Below are 21,375 nucleotides of genomic sequence, written 5' to 3'. Positions count from 1 at the left end.
AAATTGAACACAAATAGTATGGGATTTAACTTGCATATATGTGCATGAATGGTAACTTATTTAATCCAAGAATTATAATTATTATCAATTAAACATTGATTTAATTTTCTCTAAATTTTCAATAAAACACTAAATTGACTAAAATTAATTGAGTCCCAACTAATTATCCATCATTTCTTCAATTCAAACTTATTCAACTTAAATTAAAACTTTTAATTATTATCAATTCCTCATAAATTTAATTTTTCTTAAATTTTCAACTTAACCATAAAATTGACAAAAAAAAAATATTTAATACCCATTAAATTACTCATTATATTTCTTCAATTCTAATTAACATACTCAGTCTCATCAAATTACAAATTAAATTCATTTTACTTAAATCTCAAACAAGCTTTAAAATACAAATTTTACTCAATTATATAATATGTAAAACACTTAAATATATAAGAAATATACAAAAACTACAAGTAAATTTCAATAGTTTAACTTAAGATATAAATAGGTTACTAAATCAGTTTGTTTACTTGAAAAATTAAAGTTTGACAAGACAACGAACCATTGGAGGGAAGCTTAAGCCTTGTAAAAGGTGTTGCACTGGTAGGTTGTGGTGACTTGGATTTGTGGAGGTTTGAAAGAGAGAAAGAGAGATGGTGGAGAACTTTTTTTATTGAAAATTGAAAGAAAGAAAGAAATATTTGCTAAGGTTGTGTTTAAAAGAGTTGTCATGTTTAATTTTCTCTGAAAAACACTGACAAAACTTTCATTGATATTTTTGTTGGTGATTTGACACACCAAAAATGCTGACATAATTTTTTTTTTAACTTTCATAACTGTTTCCATCATACGTTATTGATGAAAATTCTTCATCAGTAAACTGTAATGAAATATTTTTTTATCAATGTTTTTGTTGATTTTTCTTGATTTTCTAGTAGTACCATAATTTTTTTAATTCTAACACATCTAACTTACTGTGCATCATTTCACAAAGCACTATTTATTTTAATAGTGTTTTTTTTTTAATCTATGGTTTTTTTCAAAAAAAAACACTAAAATATATGATCTTTTTGCAATACAGAGCATAATGTTTTTTAATCTACCTTACAAAGCATCATTCATTTCAATAATGTTTTTTTTAATCTATGATTTTTTTCAGTTTAAATTTTATCCTTTAATATTTGATTGTTTTCATAATTTATTTTGATTTGTTTTTTAATGAGTTATTCCAGTTTCATAACCCGAGTCACTTCATAATTCAATGCTTCATAATTTACTTTGCTTTGTTTTATCTTATGTTATATCGGTCTCATGACCTGAGTCGCGAGTTTGGCTATTAACTCATGTTGACTCGGGTTATTTTTTTAGTTTTTTTTTTAAAATTAAATCTTTTTTCTTTAATTTTATCTTTCAACATTGGATTAATTCTGAATTATACTTCATAATTTATTTTTATTTGTTTTATATGAGGTTATCTCAAAACTATGATCTAGATAACAGTTTGGTAGTTCAACCCGAGTTGACTTGGGTAATTTTTTCAGTTTATTTCTATGAGATTATCTCTCGATCTCATAATCCAAGTCACAAGTTTAGCAAGTTAGCCTGGGATATCTCGGGTCATTTTTTTTCCTTTTCTTAATTGATTTTTTTTTCAATTTTATTATTCAATATCGGGTTGATTGAAAATTGAGTTTTATAATTTATTTTGATTTTTTCTATGGGGTTATCTCAGTTTCATGATCGGGATTACGGGCTTTTCAGATAACCAAGGTTGACTTGGGTTATTTTTTTAATTAATTTTATTTTTCAATCTCACCTTTAACATTCTATTTCATTAGGAATTAGATTTCATAATTTGTTTTGATTTGTTTTTCGTTTGGGTTATCGTGGTCTTATGATTAGGGTTGTGGATTTGGCAAGTTAACTCAGGTTGATCCGGGTCAATCCAATATGTTATCGTCTTAATATTAAAAAAAATAACATCTTGATTTTTTTTATAAAATCAAACTACAATTTTACTAATTGGCTGAGTTGTCTTTAAACTCACTAAGTTGATCGGGTATACTAGATTAATCCCCTACGTGGTTTAATTAATTTAGTGTTTGTTAGAAGAAAAAAATTAGCAATACCTGGATGGATATATATATATATATATATATATATATATATATATATAAACATGCTCATTGAATGGTTTGAAAGGAATAAGTTTGATAGAATTAACCGATCTCTTTACTATTCACAATTCCTATCTAAATATGTTAGAGATCCTTGCTAAAAAGAGTGGTCTTCAAGGGTAATTAAGAGGTAGAAGTGTAGATAGAATCACAGATGTCCATCCTGCTGTTGGTGAGCTATATTTCGAACCTGTTTGGCAACGTGGTAGTGTCCATGTTTCCTGTGATTTCATGCAACAAGTTGTTTGGTTAATTAACAAACTCGTGTTACTGTTCATGGATCTCACAGTCTGCTACGTTTGAAACGCAAGAAAAAAAGAAGCAGCTCCTAGCTGCTTCCTGCGCGGCCAAAATCCTGATCCGTGCTCTATTGTTTAGTGAACAGTAGAGCATGCCTCCACTGTTCACTGAATAGTTATTTTTTCTGATAAAACCATTACAGTTAATTGATTTTTCACTCGCACTGTTCACGTGAACGTGAACAACAATTTTTTTTTTGTTTTTTTTTAAATTAGTTCAAGGTGAATTAAATTTACTCGTACTGTAATCTTAAATTTATTCTTGATAATATTTTATCTAATTTTGTAGTTCTTGTCGGATGAATTTTGTACGTAATGGAATTGTAGATAGTTTTTTATTAAAGTAATTTTTTTATATAAAGTGTGATTTATTTCATGATGTAATAGCAATAGTTAAATTCACAATATTTAAATTAAAAACCATCAATATTAATATATATATTTTTAATTATTTTATAACCTCAATTTCAAAAGCATTATTAACCAAATACATTAAAACTATTTTTTTTCAACCTCAATTTCAACCACAGTTTTAACCAAACACCTATTTTTTCAAATCAACCTCAGCTAAAAATACTTTTTATAAAATAATTTTTTTCAAACCATAACCATAATAGTTAACGTAATACCAAACACACTCTCATGAGACTCCTCAACCATGTAAGAGATCAACAAGTTTTGATAATCTTAAATTAGTTTTTGAAATTGTTTACCGAACATTTTAATTGGCTTGCCAGGCATTAGGCCTTCTAGGCAATGACAAAGAATGGATAAAAGCATTTGACGATGTTGTTGCAACAACTACATCTCCACAATTAAGAGAACTTTTTGTTAGTTAGTATTATCCTCTAATTGTACAAAGTTGCTGGTCCTAAATATCGTCTTTCAAAATTTACTCAGAGGCAGATGCATAATGATATAACGGCAGACTTGAAAGCATCCTTTTCTATGCCAAACTTGCATTAATTATCTTATTCTAAGCTTCAGAATTATGCTCTATATTAGCTGGAATAACATTTTAATTATTCTTCAAAGTGAACACGTACGGCTAACCGATGCCTGATATTGATAGGCTTATGGTGGAGTTCGAAAACAAGCTCTTGGAGGAAGAGTGTAATTATGGCATTCTCGATCAAATAACGCAACTTTCATCTTCAAAAACAAGTTTATGGTTGTGTTATCGATGTGGTCCTTCAAAAAAAATTGTCATTTTCTCGTTCATGGGCATGATGGAAAAATAAATAAATTATAGCATACAATCAAAAATAAAATTCATTATGAAGGGCTGGTTTTTGCCTCGTCAAGAATCACATCTCTGTTGCTGCCAAGAGGCTAAACTGCCCATTCAAAATTTAAGATTCCTTTGGAAGTCGATCAAGACTCTACACGTGAGATTAAAAAATAAAAATACTCATCCTTCAAGGCTTCTTGAAATGGAAGCACTTCTAGCATGAGATGAAGCCCCTATGAACAACAGATGTTGCTTCGAGGCATTTGTTTGAACATTGAGAGATGTCATAAGCAATACAAAGCATAACCAACAAGATAGTTCTTTTGGCGAGAGAACTGTTTTGCTCGGCGGTGATTTCTGATAATTAGTATTAATCACCTATTGTTCCAGGTGGAAAAAGAGAAGACATCGTTCGAGCCTCTCAATTCTCTGTCTTTATATTGAAAGAAATTATAAGACTTTCAAACACAAATTCAAGCGCTGAACAAAAAAAAGTCACTGCAGGCCTCTGCAACATGGATTCTTCGTGTTGGTGACGGAGAAATATGTTATATCCTAAAGAATTTATTCTGCCCACTACCAATGATCCGGTTTCATTATTGTTTTACCTGTTTATTGGATGTACCAACGACAACCTTGACACCAACTATGTTAGAGAGCTAGCCATTGTAACGCCAAAAGAAGAACATCTACATATAAATAGCTCATTACCTATAAATCATGTTTTCAATTGTGTCCATGATTTAAAAAAAAAGAAAGTCATGGCCATTCATTAAAAATAGTTGGTGTTTTCCTCCTAAGTTCTTACATGGCCAGCTATATGTTTCTGTTTCTATAGTCACATTCAAAGAAGGTCTCAAGGTTACTTGTGATAATGAAGGGAAAGGGTGCAAATTCACAGGAAAATAAAAAAACTACAGCAATGTTCTATCCATTTTGATTACAGGTTCATCACATCCTTGCATTGTAATCGTCTATATTTCTAACATTTTCATTTATACTTGTTCTGAAATAATGCATTATAATTATCCATATCTTGCTACACTTTTTGTTGACTATGCAATTCCTATACCAAATGAGTCTTCTTGCACTTACATTTGTTCATATTTTATTGGAAATTCCAATATCTCGTTTGAACTTTTTAAAACTTTTATTAAGATTCGAGCATATAAAAACATTACGGAGGAACACTCCATGCTTCACCTTGCCCCGACGTTTGGTTTGTTAGGAACAATGATCAAGCAACAAGCTTCAATTTATCTATTTGTTATTTCTCAAGTCATTTTCTATTTTCCACATCCTTTTACAATGTTTTTCTTTATTTTTTTCCCCCCTTCCTTCTTCTCGGGTCAGCGCAACCCAAGCATCTGCCAGACCTAGTCTTCTTTGCGTCCGTTTAACAAGGCAATCTCTGCAAGATCAGAAATCTTTACTCCTGCAAAAACAAGCTAGCACTGCAAAAACAGCTAGTCGATCAAGATTGTTTACCATTTCAGTAAACGCTTGCTTCCTGCAGTGTGTGCTATACTACTGTTTTTTTTTTTTATTTAAAATTATATTTTAGTATGTTTTAAAAATATATTTAATTTAAAAATATTAAAATAATATATTTTTTAAATAATTTTAATATATTGATATTAAGGCCCGTTTGTTTGCTGGAAAGTAGTTTTCTTTTGGAAAGTGAATTCCGGGAAAGTGAATTATTTTCTGATGTTTGGTAGTGTAATGGAAAATAAATTAGAAAATATTTTCCAGTGTTTGGCTATGTCATGAAAAATGAGTTGGAAAATAACTTATTAATATTTTATTTTTCTCAAGTTTATTAAAATAATGAGGAACAAACCTTATAAATTAAAAAGTTGAATGAGAATGAAATTGAAAAAAAATATAATTTTATAAATTATCTCAAATAAAATAAATAATAATCAAAATAATAGAGATCAAATCTAAAAAATAAAAAAATAAAAGATGAAGAAATTAAAATAATAATAATTAACATTTCATAAATTATTTCAAATAAAATAAGTAACAATCAAAAGAATGAGGATCAAATTTGATACATAAAAAATTTCAATAAAAAAATGATAAGGTAAAAGCAAATAATAACTATAAAAATAAGAACCAAAGTTAATATAAAAATTAAATTTTAAGAGATGAAATTGAAAAATAAATATTCAAAACAAAATATATATAACAATCAAAAGTTTGAGGACCAAATTTGATATAATCAGTAAATAATATGACATTTCTAAATTTTTCACAACTTCTGGAAAGTGTTTTCCGCCCAAATTTTTCAGGAAAACACTTTCCTGAAAACCAAGCCAAATTTTTCTTTGACTGAAAAGTGTTTTCTGTTAACCAACTTTTCTAATGTTTAATAAATGAAAGTTTAAAAATTAATTTTTTAAATTCTAAATTCTAAAAAAAAACATATTTAAAAAAAAGAAAAAAGAAAAAGTAAGGTTCGCATTATAAAGTGCGGGGCTGAATACAAATGCTGTTTTATGTTGAAAAGAAAAAATAAGGACAGTGCCAGGTAATATATGGATTTGACATGTCTCCTTACTTTATCAGTGTCGTACAGTAGCCTTCTCTGGTCACCAGGAAAAGGCCTCGTTGTGAAGACAACACTTGTTCATACAACGATCGATTTTCTTTTTATCTATATAGTAAACACGAAACGATTTTCTTTCACGAAGCTAGCTTATCAATTGGCAAAGGTAGGAGGGCCTTCGTCTTTTTTAGATTCAGGACTTTTTGTTTTTATATTTTTAAAAAATATAATTTTTTTATTTTTTATATTTTAAATTAATATTTCAGATTATTTTGATATACTAATATCAAAAATAATTTTTAATAAATAAAAAAATATTATTTTAATATATTTTTAAAAACAATTCAACTATGCCTCCAAATCTTCAGTACCATCAACTGCTTGGTCGCAGCATTTTAAAGCCATCTATTGCTTTTCTGTCATCGTCACCCCATTCCATTTAATGCTTAGGTACTCTTTATTTTTCAGCCATGTCAAGAAATTTTTTTAAAAATTAATTTTTTTATTTCATATTAATTTTTTTATGAGTTTTTGAATTATTTTGATATAATAATATAAAAATAATAAAAATATTATTTTTAAATAAAAAATATTCTAAAAAATAATCATTATCACAATATCAAATACTATTTTAGTCACTAGCTAATTTTTTTTTGTTTTTATGGTTAAATTTAGTTTTCAAACTGATTTTTTCTTAAAAATTTATTTAAATTAGTATTTTTTAAAAAATATTTTTTTGATGATTTTAATATATTGATATTAAAAATAAAAAATATATATTATTTTAATATATTTTTAATTTAAAAATTTTTTTATAAAGACATCTTATACTATATCATCAAACATAATAAAAAAATTATATCGGTCCATCTTATTTCAAGCATTCATTGGGCTTGGTTCTTAGCATGACGCGGGCTACCGAATCTACTTAACACATATTTTTAGATTTAAAAATAAACTAAAATATATTATTTGACGGTTGGGCTGGAGTTTCAACCTGAGCCCAACCTTTTTTCTATACGGGAGTGTTTTTCCTTGAGTTTTTTTTAAAAAAAATTGAAAATGATCCAAAAATATTTTACCCAGTGGTGTAAAAAATGAAGAAATCTTGATCCGTCACAACGGTACGCATTTATATGGTAATATTTCCATTTTCTTGTGGATTCGCTTTGAACAGTTCCACCTCCTATGCCCAATTTTGGTGCCCCCACGTTGCAGCTTGCAAGTGCTCCGACAAGGATTTACTTTGCTGATTAAAGATTATTATATAGAATGGCTGGTTTAAATGATAAGGGAAAACGTATTCAATTTAAAATTTGAGTTCCACTGTTGACTTTATTTTTATAACGATATGCATTTATTATAATCTTTAGTTTTAGAAGCATTCTAAACTTCAATTACGATATAAATACAGTGAAATATTTTATAAATGAATATGAATATAAACAATATAATAATTTATATTGTGATCAATTTATATGTAAATTCTTATTTTTAATTAAAAAATAAGAAGAAATCCACTTATTTTCAGAATATTTTTTATGTGATAGTCGGTAACCCTGCATAACTGTCAAACTAAGGGGAAGATATATGCTTCATTCTTTGGAATCATAATGCAATAAGCTAAAAAAATGGAAAACAATTAATCAAAAGTCTTTACTTATAATATGTTGTTGTCTTTTTTTTTCTTTCTTTAGAATCACACTGAACTGTCCCAATAAAATAATTAACCTAAAACACAAAAAAAAACTAGGATTTTTCATGGTAATTTTTTTTTATATGAACCGTATAAAATTTTAATATATTTGTTAAATTATTTTATGATAAATCCAAGTTATAGTTTAATCGGTTAATGCGCTTGACAAGTAGGGGCCCTGGGTTCGAGTGCTGGGAAGCGTGTCTAATTTTTAAATTATGGCACATAATTTGTCATTTATTATTATTATTTTAAAAGAAATACAAGATGGGTGACAATTGGGTCAGACAGAGAGGCTTGACTTGATACTTTGTTGACTATTTTCTAAATTATGACACAACTTGTTATTTTTTTCAAAAAAATAAAAGGCAAACAACAATAGGGCTAGATTCATATGCCTAAGCGCGCGTAGGCCAGATCCTTTCTTGATTTTTATTTCTTTAATTTTTTTTAATACTTCAGAAAAAATTTACCAGATTCAATTTTTCTGACATATTTTTAAAAATATTATTATAAATTTTTACTTGAATCTTAATAATTTTTTTCAATTATCATGTTTGATCTAGAAATAATAATACTAATAATAAATTATTTATGGAAATTTGATTGAAATCAAATATTTATTATTAAAAATTTTAAATAAATTTTGAACATAATTTTATCACATTTATGAATTTTTAAGCTTTCACATCATAGAAAATATGAACATACCATGTTAATATTTTTTAAAAAATCTTGCTTTAAAATCATATATTTTCTTAGATGAAAACAAAGTTTCTGATTATAAACATTGTATTAGCTAAAATAAACAAGAGATATGAAAATTTATCTTTATAAAAAAATTCAAAAAAACTGTATTTTAAGTTTCAATGATAATACCAAAGAATTTTTAGAGACTTGAAAACAAATTACATTTTAAACCTACGTATTCATAAATAAATAAATAAACAAACACTAATCCTACGTATGGTTTGCCAAATCCTGAACTGTTGGCATTATAAAGTTGCCATCTCATGCATGCAACTTCTACAGAATCTACCATTTCTGTGTATAACCAGTCTCTGGAGTTTACTTCCCCTTTGCAATCTCCATGATAAAGTTCAAATCTGCCAATTAGGCAGATTCACTCGTGCGGCTTTTAAGAAAAGCTCCTACCTGTCAAGAACAAGCCAATATTCTTCTCACAACCTGGACGTGCCTGTCCGCTTGATTTTATATATGGTCCATCGGTGCTAGCAACAGGATCTTGTTTTCTGTTGAATCTGTGGTACCATTATCTTTGTATTAATGCCAGGTTTTATTACCTGTATAAATGCTGACCTAATTTTTGTTGTGGTTTTTAAACAGTCAGCTAGGAGATTTTAAATGTGATAGTTTGGAGAATTAAAAATAAATAAATAAATAAAGGTGCTTGCTCCTCCCATAATTTTAGGTTTTACTTGAATAAAAAAACATAATCTTGCCACCCAGTCAAAGTCTAAGCGGTTAACATTGAGTAGGATAAAATTTCACGAAGTTGCAATACATGAGTGATATTTTTCCTTTTCTTATATTTTGAATAGAGTAGCAAGTCTTGAACTAATAAATCCCTTAATTTCCATATAGTTAATTTAAAATAAATAATACTTGGAATCTGAATATTTGATGTTAGGCTCGGTATAAAAGTGTTTGTTTAATTAACCTACTTAATTTTATTTAAAACTTTTAAAAAAAAACTGGTTGAAAAAAATTATAATTTATTGATAATTTAAAATATATTTTTCAAACATTAAACGTAAAAATTATCACAGTATCAAATATAAAGAGAGTTAAGAATGAGTTTGGAATTCTCAATAATGTAATTAATAAAGGTTTATGATTTTCATTTCAATTTATAGAACAAATTATGAAACGTGTTCGGAGGATGCTTTTTTTTTTATAAAAAAAATATTTCTAATCGAGTTATTTATTTATTACCACAACTTTTTCTTGCTACTCGCAATGGAAAATAACTTGCATATGTTTCCCTAATCAGAATTTTCAATAACAAAAGATGTCATAATGCAACACAATTTCAAAACTTTAATCTTCAAGGCATGCCGCCGACAACAATTGTCCACGGCAAATTTGTTTTTCTTCTTGGTCGAGTAAAAAAATATCAACGTGGCACTCTATGTCTTAATTTATTAATTATCTCGTATCAGTGCTTTGAATTTCATCATCAACTTTTTAGGAATATAAAATATTTAAGATTTCTTAAAAATATCATAAATTATTAGGACGATCATTATAAAAGAAAAACATGTATTGATTCACTGATGTGTGTTTGTGGCGGTATTTCATGAAATTTTAAATTTGTTTTGTTTTTTTTAAATTATTTTTTAATATTTTTAAATTATTTTGACATGTAGATATTAAAAAATAAAAAATATTAAAAAAAAACAATTTCTACCGCTTTACATGACACCCCTGACGCACATAGAAAAAGAAGGTAGAAAAAATAACCGAAATCAAATATATAGAGGGGAAACTTTGGTCTCACCGTCCAAACTAAAAAGAAAAAAAATAATTTCTACCAATAATAAACAAACAGTAGTAATGTTAAGAGACTGCCCGTTAGTTTAACTGCTAAACTTTAGATTTATTTTTTAAAAATTATTGATTTGAATTTGATAAATTTCAGGATATTAAACTTTAAAACTTATAAAATTAATTCAGATATTTATAAGCGAACATCCATATTAAAAAAAAAAAAAAAACTCCCTCAATCTTTATACCACAGTACAGATTATTGTAAAAACATTAAAAACGAGTCGTCGTTTACACCTCTCTTTCTCGTGATCAAAGTTAAAATTTCACAATCCTCCAGCCTCTTCTTGAATACCAAAAAAAGAAATGGCTTCTTCTCCTCCAAGCGAAGAATCACAAAACCAGAATCAAGATCGACAACAAGTAGCAGCAGTGAAAGAGCAAGAGAAGGAGTGCCTTCACAAAACCAAAACGATAGAGTTCTTAGGCCGTACCACTCCTATCGTTCTCCAAAATGACAATGGACCTTGTCCTCTGCTAGCCATCTGTAATCATTTTCTCTCTCCTTCTTGCTCGTTCGTTCACTTGGTTTTTTTTTTTTTTTTTTTACGAAAGTGAAAAGAATGTTTTTAGGTTTCCGAGAAATCAGGGAAGTTCGTTTGCAATCTAATTTGATTATGGAAAATGACCGGGTTAGGCAGTCTTGAAAATTCGTTTCTTGTTTTTCTTAAGAATACAATTTAATTCTTGGATATCTTCTCAATAGTGGTTAATTGATTAACTAGGTGTAATTTGGAGTTGCTAATGATGCAAATTGGAAAATTCGTTAATTTGATCAACTGCTTCTGTGATTTTTAAGGTTCCTTTTAATGTTATTGAAGTTTAATGCAAGGAATAAGCAATTGAAATTGATGTTGTGAAGTAATATTTTTCACCACTGTGGTTGACAGAACTTGGGCATTTAGTTTAGGTTCTCAATTTTTTAAGGTTTTTTATATTTTGCATGTAATTTTGAGAGAAAACTGAATGTGAAGGGAATTTAGGTAGGTATGGCAAGTGTAATGTTCTAATACTGGTTGATAACCTATGGAGAAACAGAATCTACGATGTGCAATCTTGAAATTGCTTGTGTGGTAAGTTGAGAATTTGACTGCTAGGATTTCAGCTCATTATTAGGGATAGTTGATCGTAAATTCTTACAGAAAACTTCAGTCATGTTTCGTTTACTGCTGGGATTCACTGCTTAGGTGAAAATATGCTTTTCTTTTGTTAAGTTCATTGTTATTTTGGCAACAAGAACTCTTAGGATTGAGCTTTTAGAGAAATATTGTCTTTTCTATTGTTAAGCTAATTGTGGTTCCGGTGCCAAGAAATTCAGCAGTTGACTTCACTGAACCCAAAAAAATTGTGTTAGACATAGTCCCCCTGACACTCTGGTTAATGAAGTTCATGTAGTTTTTTCTTTACACTGCCTTTTCTTAACTACCATAAAGAGGCTTGGATTTTGTGATTTGTCTCACTAGAATAGTTTCTCGGTGAAATGAAGGGATCAGTTGTTTAAGCATCAAATGCTGCTGTTTTTGGATTACATTATCTTGAAAGATTATTATATTTTTACATTTTCTGCTAATGGATTATTTCATAAAATATATGCAAAGGACCACCTTGTCAAGTTTTGGTGGGAATTACAATCAGAAAGGTGGTTTGATTATGAACATGTGGGCTTGCTATAGGTAATGTTCTTCTGCTAAAGAACAATCTAAATTTGAGCCCAGATAGCGCTGAAGTTTCACAGGAGAAATTGCTATCCCTTGTTGCAGAACGATTGATTGATTCCAACAGTAATGTAAATGTAATCACCATGAACAATTTTTTTTTTGTTTGCTTCAATATACTTATTCTTTATTGGTTATGTTGTTTAGATTGTTTTTCTCATCATGCAGAACAAAGATGCAGGATATGTCGAAAATCAACAGCAGAATATTGCAGATGCTATTGATTTGCTTCCACGACTTGCAACTGGAATTGATGTAAATCTAAAGTTTAGGAGGTAGGCCTCTTCACCCCTCGCTCTCTCTCACTGCTTTTTCTTATTTATTTAACCAGCTTATATGACCATGCAGGATAGATGATTTTGAGTTTACCCGAGAATGTGCCATATTTGATTTGCTTGACATTCCTTTATACCATGGTTGGATAGTTGATCCCCTGGTATGCACTTTCCAAGCCTCACATTTTATATTTCAGTTGAATTAAATTAATCTACTCCAGTTTTGTTTGTTCTTTGAATGCCGTTGATGCCTGGTTGCCTGTATGGAAGTGTTAATGAGAGGGTCTTTTCCTAATTATACTTTATATGCCCTTCAATTTTCAACTTCCATTGATTGCTCCCCTTTTTTCTGATTTTCATTTATACACTTTACACTAACATATGCCTAACAAAATGAATTCTCCACATGTATGTCATTCAAGGTATAAGCTTGGATGCCTCTTCAGGTAATGACCAGCATGTATACTAGGGAAATGACAAAATGAAAACATTGGCATGTCTGTATAGTTGGGCACAAAAAACATGGAGGACACTAAAAATGCCAAGCTCGGTGTTTCTTGTAGATCATTAAGATTAATGTGACTTGTATTTGGTTGGCTAAAGGACTAGGTTTCATGAGAGTGCAAGTTTTTCCACAATGGAAATGCCTAGGAAGATATTCTTGATTGTGGAGATTTGAAATGGTGTGGGGAGGAAGCCTCACACTTTCTAGATTAAGAGAATGTAAACTGGTCATGTATGAATGAGCTAGGACTTGATGGGCTTATAAAATTTTCAAACAGTTGTTTCTCTGCAAACTTGGAAATCTTGTATAACCTCTCTTTTCAAAGTTAGCAGAGAAAAAAAGCACTATCTAGTCTGGTTCTACTTGTCTTGAAAGGGAAACTAAAAGTTGCAGGTAGGCATACCTGAGGTTAATTCCAATTATTTCACCAACTACATATGTAGGAGAAAGCTTCACTGATAGTGGTTTTTCATGGATGGATGTCATTTGGGAACCAGACTCATTTATGGGAATAATATGTTTTTGTAATCTTGATATTGGAATCTTGCATATTTTGGCATGTCTGTTGACAGGAAATACTTTTGTCCGTTTTCATGCAGACCTTGTTAATTGTTTTCTTAAAATTAAAGGTAGGAAATGAAAATACTTGTGTGAAGCAGTAAGCACTTGTCATGTTAGGTCATTTGCTGTTTACCTTTTGCCGCTAGTGAAAATTGTTTGAAGCCAGAGTAAAACTTGTAAGCACCATATTGAAGATTAGGTAATGCTAGAAAGAATTGGAGGCTTAAAGATTTTTAGAAATTAGTTTTTAGTTTTTCGCTACTTCATTGTGAATCAACTGTTATTGATTTGGTGCATGGTTACCTTTTCAACTGGTATTGATTCGATATCCAGTTGCCTTCAAGTAAAATTTTTTCTGTATATGTTGAGCCAATGGATAATTGTTACTTTGCAATGGGATCTGTTCTTGATCAGATTTATTTGGTGCTAGTTTTTTTTTTAATACTAATACTCCTATTTCAAATTAAAGCCTTAAAATTTGGACATGATTTACCCCTAGACTAAATATAGCTCAGTTAAAACATGTCAGCGGTGCAATGGCATTTGAATTTTCTGTCCTTTTGTCTTGTTAGATTGTTTTCTAGAAGTTATGCTTTGTTTGTTGCATGATCTCTTGTTCAAAAGAGATCATTTAGACATAGAGCTTCTTTCTTTTTTTCATAAACGAGGCACCACTCAATCAAAGAAGTATAAAACCAAAAAAAAAAAAACCCGATAATTACTGGGGATTTTAGGGTCCACTCCATGGAGGTCCAAGATCCTAAATTATGTCATTGAGATCTCATTATTTGCATACTGATTGCGTAATTTTACCTTTTGTGGATGCTTTCTATATTAGCCACTTTTAAAACTTACTTTATTTCCTTTCATCAGATGGAGACCATTTTCTTATATGAATGGTCACAGGTTCTTTCTGTTTTGATAGATCCCATTTGTTATCTTGATGCTGAGAAAAAAATCGATATTTCACAATTTGCATGGGTTTCACTATTACATTTGGATGGAAATTGCTCTTTCCTTTTGCTTTCTTTTATATTTTATTATTTGTAAGTTCCTGATTCTTAAAGTTGTTCAGAATCTTGTAATTGCAAAAGCATATTTTGTTAGTTGCATTATGTTGGGGAAATAAGTAGTTAAAATTATCAGGATGTAAAATTGACAATACCTTCCTCCTTGTTCCTTAAATGGTCCTGATTTTTATTAGAAAGCCTCCATGGTTGGATGTCGTGATTTGGTTTTAACTTTGGGATGATTGATTTTCTTTAATCATATGCACTAGGACTATGATACTGCTAATGCCATCGGGTCAAAGTCCTATAATACTCTTATGGGGGAGCTTGTTGCTCTGGAAACAAGAAACATGGAAGATGAAAGTAAAAATGTTACCAGGGAAGATTTTAAAAGTAAGACCGAGGAAGACTGCGTTGACTTTGTTGCTGCTACAACTGCTACTTTGGGCGTTCCTTCTCCCTGTCTTTCAAAAGCTAGGTCTTTTGATGATTCTCCACGTTCAGCCTCTGATCATCAAAATGTAAGAAAAGGGGATTTAGAAGAAGCAGCAGCACTATTGAGGGTCTTAAAATTTTCGGAGGCTGAGTTGCCATGTTCAGCAGGCGATTCTCTTGTATCTGATGTTAATGGAAGGGTTTTGTTTGTTAGTTCAGATGAAAGTACATCTATGAAGGGGGCTGTGACTGTGACTTCTTTGGATACATCAGAGGGACCTGTTGGTATTGATGGCAGTTTTAATGCATTGAGCAATGATGATAATAATAATCTGACATCCTTGGAAACTACTCTTCCAGGGGAAGTGACGTGCTCTTCCTTAAAGACTGATCTGAATGTTCATTTTGATCATTCAACTTGTACAGAATCTGGAGAACATATCTCTTGTGATGATACCATTAAGAATCGTAGTGTTGACACAGGTGTTGAGATTCAAGACGCAGTGTCCCTTTCTTGTGCAAAGAGTACTGCATCTTTGAATGGAGACCGTGTGGATATTTTACATTACAGTCAGAAGGTTGAGAATCAGTGCACTTCTATTACCGAGGTTCATGAACCAGCAGATATTTCAAATGGGCGTGACAAGGAGGATGTACCAGGGTCAGCTTCACCAGTTCTAGAGTCAAATTCATCTATTGGCAGAATGCAGAACGTAGACGCACCTGATACCTTTACTTCAAGTGTTGATGGCAGTGAGCCAATATACGAGGGAGAAGAATGCATTTTGGATACAGGAACTTCAAATTATGAAGAGCGAGAGCCTATGTATGAAGGTGAAGTGGTTCTTGCAGAACAAGCTGATAGAACTGTGAGGTCTAAGGATGAAATCACTCCACAGCAAGGTGAGTGATGATTTGTGTTAAAATATGTTAGTTGTCTTGGATTTTATTCATATCTTTGTTTCTTTTACATCCTATTGTACGATATATTGTGTGGTAAGTTAATATATTGAATATATTTGAAATGTTTTAGGGGAGCTGATAGGGAACTTTTTGAAGAACAATGCTAGTCAGTTGACCTTTTATGGGTATGTTGACCCAGTGCTTGGCTATTGAATCTCCCTGTTCCTTGTAGATTTTTTTTTGTGCTGGATCTGGATTAGGTCATCATCTGTTTTCCGTAATATTTTTTGCAGTCTCTTTTGCTTACAGGATGGGCTTAAAGAGCGAGAGTTGTGTGTTTTTTTCCGCAACAATCACTTTAGCACCATGTTTAAGGTTAGTTACAGTTTGAGATGCGCTCTTTTGTGGCTTAGCCTTCTATGCTGTAGCTTCTTATTTCAAATTAGACCTGTTATTAGTAGTGAACCATTTAAAGAAAGACTATTTAGATTCCTGTTTTTCTTTTCCTGGATGTCAATGGTTTATCCACTCCTGTTTAATTTGCAGTATGATGGTGAGCTGTATCTTTTAGCTACAGACCAAGGTTACATTAATCAGCCTGATTTGGTGTGGGAGAAACTAAATGAGGTAAGACTATGTGCTCAGATATCATCTTTGTTAAGGCATTAGATAAAATATTATACTGAGGTTGGTTCCCAATTCCGGTTCTAGTCAAAACTAGTATGCAAGGACATAATTTTGTTCTACTCTAAAATCTGGATTGAGGTGTGTGTTATTCCACATCTAATCAAAATTAACGTGATTATGCTGGCAGTCATGCTACATTGGGTGTCTTAATAGAAGTCAATGGTAATAAAGATTTTCCTTTAAACTCCTAACTTCCAAAAGCCCATGAGTAATAAATTCATTTTCTGACTTTTTTCAATTTTCTTCTGTAACCTCAAAATAAGCTAAAGGTATATATCAGATTTCTGAATTTGCCATACCTTATTGAATAACTTGCTGAATTGTTCTTTTTAGGCATTGTTTGTGGAGTTTGGTATATTGATCTTTTCTTCCCCTGAGAATATGTATCCTAATCTTAACTTCCCATGATTTCAGGTAAATGGAGATACATTGTTTATGACAGGCAACTTCAAGGAATTCAGGGTGGAAAGTCATTCAAATGACCCATGGGATGAGCACAATGCCGTGACCAGTACTGCTGTATGTACTTTTTGGTCCAAAATATTCTTAGAACTTTTCATCTTTTTATATTTTACTGTTAAAACTTATTTTTAACTACATGTCTCAGGATTATCTTGCCAGCATCGATAGTGCTGCACAAGCGGGTTTGGATATAAAGTACTCTTTTAACTTTTGTTGCTTATGCACCCATTTAATCTTTAGTTGGAATGTGGATATACGACCATTACTAATTTAGTGATCTCTATTCATGAATGTATGTACTAATTGTGCTATTATGGCAGCTCTGATCTGCAACTGGCAATAGCTCTGCAGCAACAGGAGTTTGAGCAGCAGCAGCAGCAGCCGCCGCCGCCGCCGCCACCGCAACGCCATAACATGCTGCAAGCATCCAGTACTGGTGGTTCGAGGCTAATCACAGGCCCCCAGGTAGATCATTTATAATTTTTATGCTTGGATGCTTTGGATATTTTGTTGGCTATAGAAATAAGAAATCATGGTATTAGTTTTTCAGTTGCTATTGTTTATTGGCCTACCTTGGCTGGTCATTGACTTGATTTCTATTAAAAAAAAAAAAAACAGCATAAGGATACTTCATTAACGAGGTTTAATGAATAATGTATTTTAATTTAAGGCATGCGACCAATCAATAAATACAAGATGCTGACGATTTAAATGAGTTTCTGGCACTTCTTGTATCTAAAGTCTAAACTTAACGTGGAGTTTGTGAATTCCCACTCTTCTCGTGGTCATCTGCCAATTTGACAGTTTGATCTAGGATTTGTCATTCATGGACGTTGACAAGAACCTTCCATTTAGCAGCATTTTAGGATGGCATAAAGTTAAGGGTTGAGGTAGTGCCCTATATAGAGATGATTTGTTCTGACTGTAGATCCCTTCGTTCTCTTGGAATACTATTTGCGATCACTCAACTTTTGTTTTGATTTCTTTTCTAACGAGGCAGGCGATGGCACTTTTATGTTAAACTTATAACCATATATGACTACTGATTCACAAGATTTCTTTCTTTCTTCTTTGTTTTCTTGCAGGTGCCAAGGAGCAGTGGGAAAACCACATCTTCTTCATCTTCCAGGTTTGATGCAAAGTCAAAAGACAAGTGTAGTCTGATGTGAATTTTGCTGGAGGTGTTGTGGAAGTTTGTTCATTAAATGGCTTGTATTTCGACCCCATGGTATCCTTCATAACAATAAACTGCATTAGTATAAGGTAATGTTTGGAAGTGTGGTAGCGGTTGCTTTTTAAAGTATTTTTCATAGAATGCATGAAAATAATGTTTTTTTTATTTTTAAAAAAATTATTTTTAATATTAGCATATCAAAACAATTCAAAAAAAAATAATTTCAAGCAATTTTTTTTGTTTTTTTAAATGAAAAAACACATTTTCAACCCTCTAAAACAAATGTCCCCAAGTTTCCCCTTGTAAAAAGGCAGTATATAGCCCCGCGCCCTTGCAAAATCCTGTCAAATTATTCTTGTTTTCTTTTTTCTTTTTCTACCCCGGCCCAGCATGTGCTTAGCTTTGAATTTTGTGGAATAGTTGACAGATTGAAAGGGGTCCCTTGTTTCAACATCTGGAAAAATGAGCAACAATGGTTCTAGTTTATTCAAGTGAAATGTCTTTGGAGGTGGCACAGGTAGGTCCATATGGAGGACCCATTTACATTTAGAGCTATGTGGTCTCGCCCATGCAACTTCACCTGGCTGAATTATATCTCGTCAAAGCTAAATGCACTCTTGAAAAGTTATAGGCATGCTATTTTCGAACTACTGGCTGATGTTGATGTGGCGTAACAAATTGACAACAGCATTTAGGAATAAATTTTGGATTTATGTTAGGGTTATTGCTCCTCCAATCAAATCTTTACTATATTAAAAGCTAGTCATATCATGCAATGTCAGCATCGAGTATTGATGGAAGGGACCTCACCTTAAAATAAAAATTGAGAATCCTCGGTGCCCAGCTCGAAAGCTCGTTACTTTCGATGATATATTTTGACTACATGCCCGGATGAGTTTTTGGTTTTTTTTTACCCCAAAATCAAATTGACAATGGGGACTCCTTGTAGGCTTCTATAGCTGACGTTTCTTTCTTTGTTTTATTTCTTTCTATACCCAAAAAGCAATCAAAACTGGAACACTCAGGTTAACCCTACCACAGCACAGATTCGAATTAGGTCTAGTCAGTTAGGTGTATGACATGCCTGGTAATTGGCGGCTTCCATGGGAGATTGTTCTTCTCAAGCTGCTGCGGTTTTGTTTTTTTGCATGATAGTTTAGGCTTATTATGATACTTAAGGTTGATACTTGAATGTGCTAGGAAGTGTGGTTGAGATTGTTTTTTAAAGTGATTTTCACTCGGAAATGTATTTAAATAATATGTTTTAATTTAAAAAAATTATTTTTGACATCAGCGTATTAAAATGATCTAAAAACACCAAAAAAAATATTAATTTGAAGTAAAGAAAAAAATTTAAAATTTAAATTTTTTTTAAAATGCTTTTAAAACGTAAAAACAAACAGGGCTAGATAGATGACTTGTGTTATGTTGTAGGCTGAGTTAATTTTTTCCTAACATAAAAAAAAAATGCCTAAATGATGATAGTATTTTTTGCATGATAGTTCGCTAACAAGCTCATCAACTTTTATTTTTTAGTTATTTTTATATTTGTTAAAAGATTGGATTGCCTCTCACTCAAATTGATTATAACTAAAAAAAAATATGATGAAAATATAAAAAGCCCCTGAATGTTAATTTTATTTTTATTTTTTACTTTTAAGAAAAATATACTCATTTCATTGTGCAACCAAAGCATTAATAGATCGAAAAGATCTTAGACCAAAATTTTAATTTAAAGGTATTTAACACATTTCAACATGCATCTAAAATGTAAAAAACTTTTTTGTTCTTGATCAATATGATAATGACAAATAGATCTTATTGAAAAGACTGTTTTACCCATAATAGCTAAATGATTTTGTTTGACAATGACAAAATGGTTATTTCATTGTTTTAATCCACAGTAATCTATGGCTAGGTGTACAATGAAACACTAAGTTTTTAGTTTTGTTTTGTAACGAGTGGCGTGAAAACCTTTAGCTTTAAGGTGTAATTCGCCTGACTTGGGTTGATGCATCAATAAAAGTATATCTTTACATTAGGAGATGAGTGAGAAAGTGAAGAGAACTTTTCAAGAAAGCTTCATGAAGATGCCATTCATAGACATAAGTCGTAACAAAAACTTCACAGTTGATAATGAGTTGTCTATTACTATCGCAACACCTGTAACATTCTTGTTGGTCCATGACTTTAAACAAAACAACAAGACCACACCATTATATTATGATTAATAATAACAAACTCTAAAACATGTAGGTAAACCACTGTGGCAATCCATATTAAAAAGATGAGTTTGTCATTGTATGGCCTATGTGTACGGCTGTGTGACGGTTGGGCTTTGGTGGACTTTTTTCTTCTCCTCCCTCCTTTCTCACTTCTCCTTACCAAATTATGAAGGTGTCTTGCCATTTATTTTTTATTTAATTTGATCTTTATTCTTTTGGTTGCTATTTGTTTAATTTTTTATCTTCTTTTGATTGATTTTTTCTTCAATTTTGTCCTTATCATTTGATTTAATTTGATTTTTATCAAATTCGTTCCTTATTCTTTTGATTTTTTAAACCTTTTTACTAATTGAATTTTGTTTTCAATACCATCTCTCAAAATTTGATTTTAATTTATTTTTATGTCAAATTTGGTCTCTATTTATTTTATTGTTGTTTGTTTTGTTTTGAATCTTTTTTTATTGTATTTTTTTTGTTTTCTGTAGAGTTAGTCTGAGTCTCATGACTAGGGTCATGAGTTTCGAAAGTTAACATAGGTTGACTTTGAGCTTTTTTAAGTCCTTTTATAAAATCAATTTATTTTCAATTTCATTATTCAACATGTTTTTTTTGGAATTGGTCTTTGTGCTTCTTCTTTTTTTCACTTTTCTATATATAAAGTTATCTCAATCTCATGCTCATGTTTGCGGGGTTAGTGGGTTGACTTAGATTTTTTTATTGCCTTTTTTTTTATTTTTTTGTTTCATCGCTCAACATTTTTTATTGAGAATTTTGCTTTATTTTTTTGGGTTTGCCTTCTATGTAGTCAATATCGTTCTCATGACCATGGTCATCGGTTTCAAAGGTTAACATGGGCTGACTTTAGTCTTTTTTTAAGGTTCTAAAATTGATTTTTTTTCAA

At 30.8% G+C, this 21,375-nt stretch overlaps 1 protein-coding gene across 3 annotated transcripts; it reads left to right on the top strand.

Moving 5' to 3' along the window:
- Nucleotides 1-10,735: 10,735 nt before the first annotated feature.
- LOC7490923 (uncharacterized) lies at nucleotides 10,736-18,351 on the top strand. Of its 3 annotated transcripts, none has more exons than XM_024593879.2 (12): nucleotides 10,736-11,009; nucleotides 12,196-12,308; nucleotides 12,385-12,512; nucleotides 12,586-12,673; nucleotides 14,858-15,926; nucleotides 16,057-16,111; nucleotides 16,220-16,301; nucleotides 16,473-16,553; nucleotides 17,028-17,132; nucleotides 17,221-17,270; nucleotides 17,396-17,540; nucleotides 18,161-18,351. In XM_024593879.2, the coding sequence occupies exons 1-12, from the start codon at nucleotides 10,829-10,831 to the stop codon at nucleotides 18,242-18,244; spliced, it is 2,181 nt and encodes a 726-aa protein (XP_024449647.2). In that variant the 5' UTR covers nucleotides 10,736-10,828; the 3' UTR covers nucleotides 18,245-18,351. The 3 variants fall into 3 exon arrangements, with proteins under 3 accessions (XP_024449647.2, XP_024449648.2, XP_006368742.3); XM_024593880.2 differs by having other exon boundaries at nucleotides 10,737-11,009; nucleotides 12,406-12,512; XM_006368680.3 differs by having other exon boundaries at nucleotides 10,737-11,009; nucleotides 12,196-12,314; nucleotides 12,406-12,512.
- The last annotated feature ends 3,024 nt before the right edge of the window (nucleotides 18,352-21,375 follow it).

The sequence above is a fragment of the Populus trichocarpa genome, chromosome 1 (assembly GCF_000002775.5).
Source record: "Populus trichocarpa isolate Nisqually-1 chromosome 1, P.trichocarpa_v4.1, whole genome shotgun sequence".
Taxonomy (NCBI): domain Eukaryota; kingdom Viridiplantae; phylum Streptophyta; class Magnoliopsida; order Malpighiales; family Salicaceae; genus Populus; species Populus trichocarpa.
The sequence above is the reverse complement of the archived record's forward strand: the minus strand, read 5'-3'. Positions and strand labels throughout refer to the sequence as shown.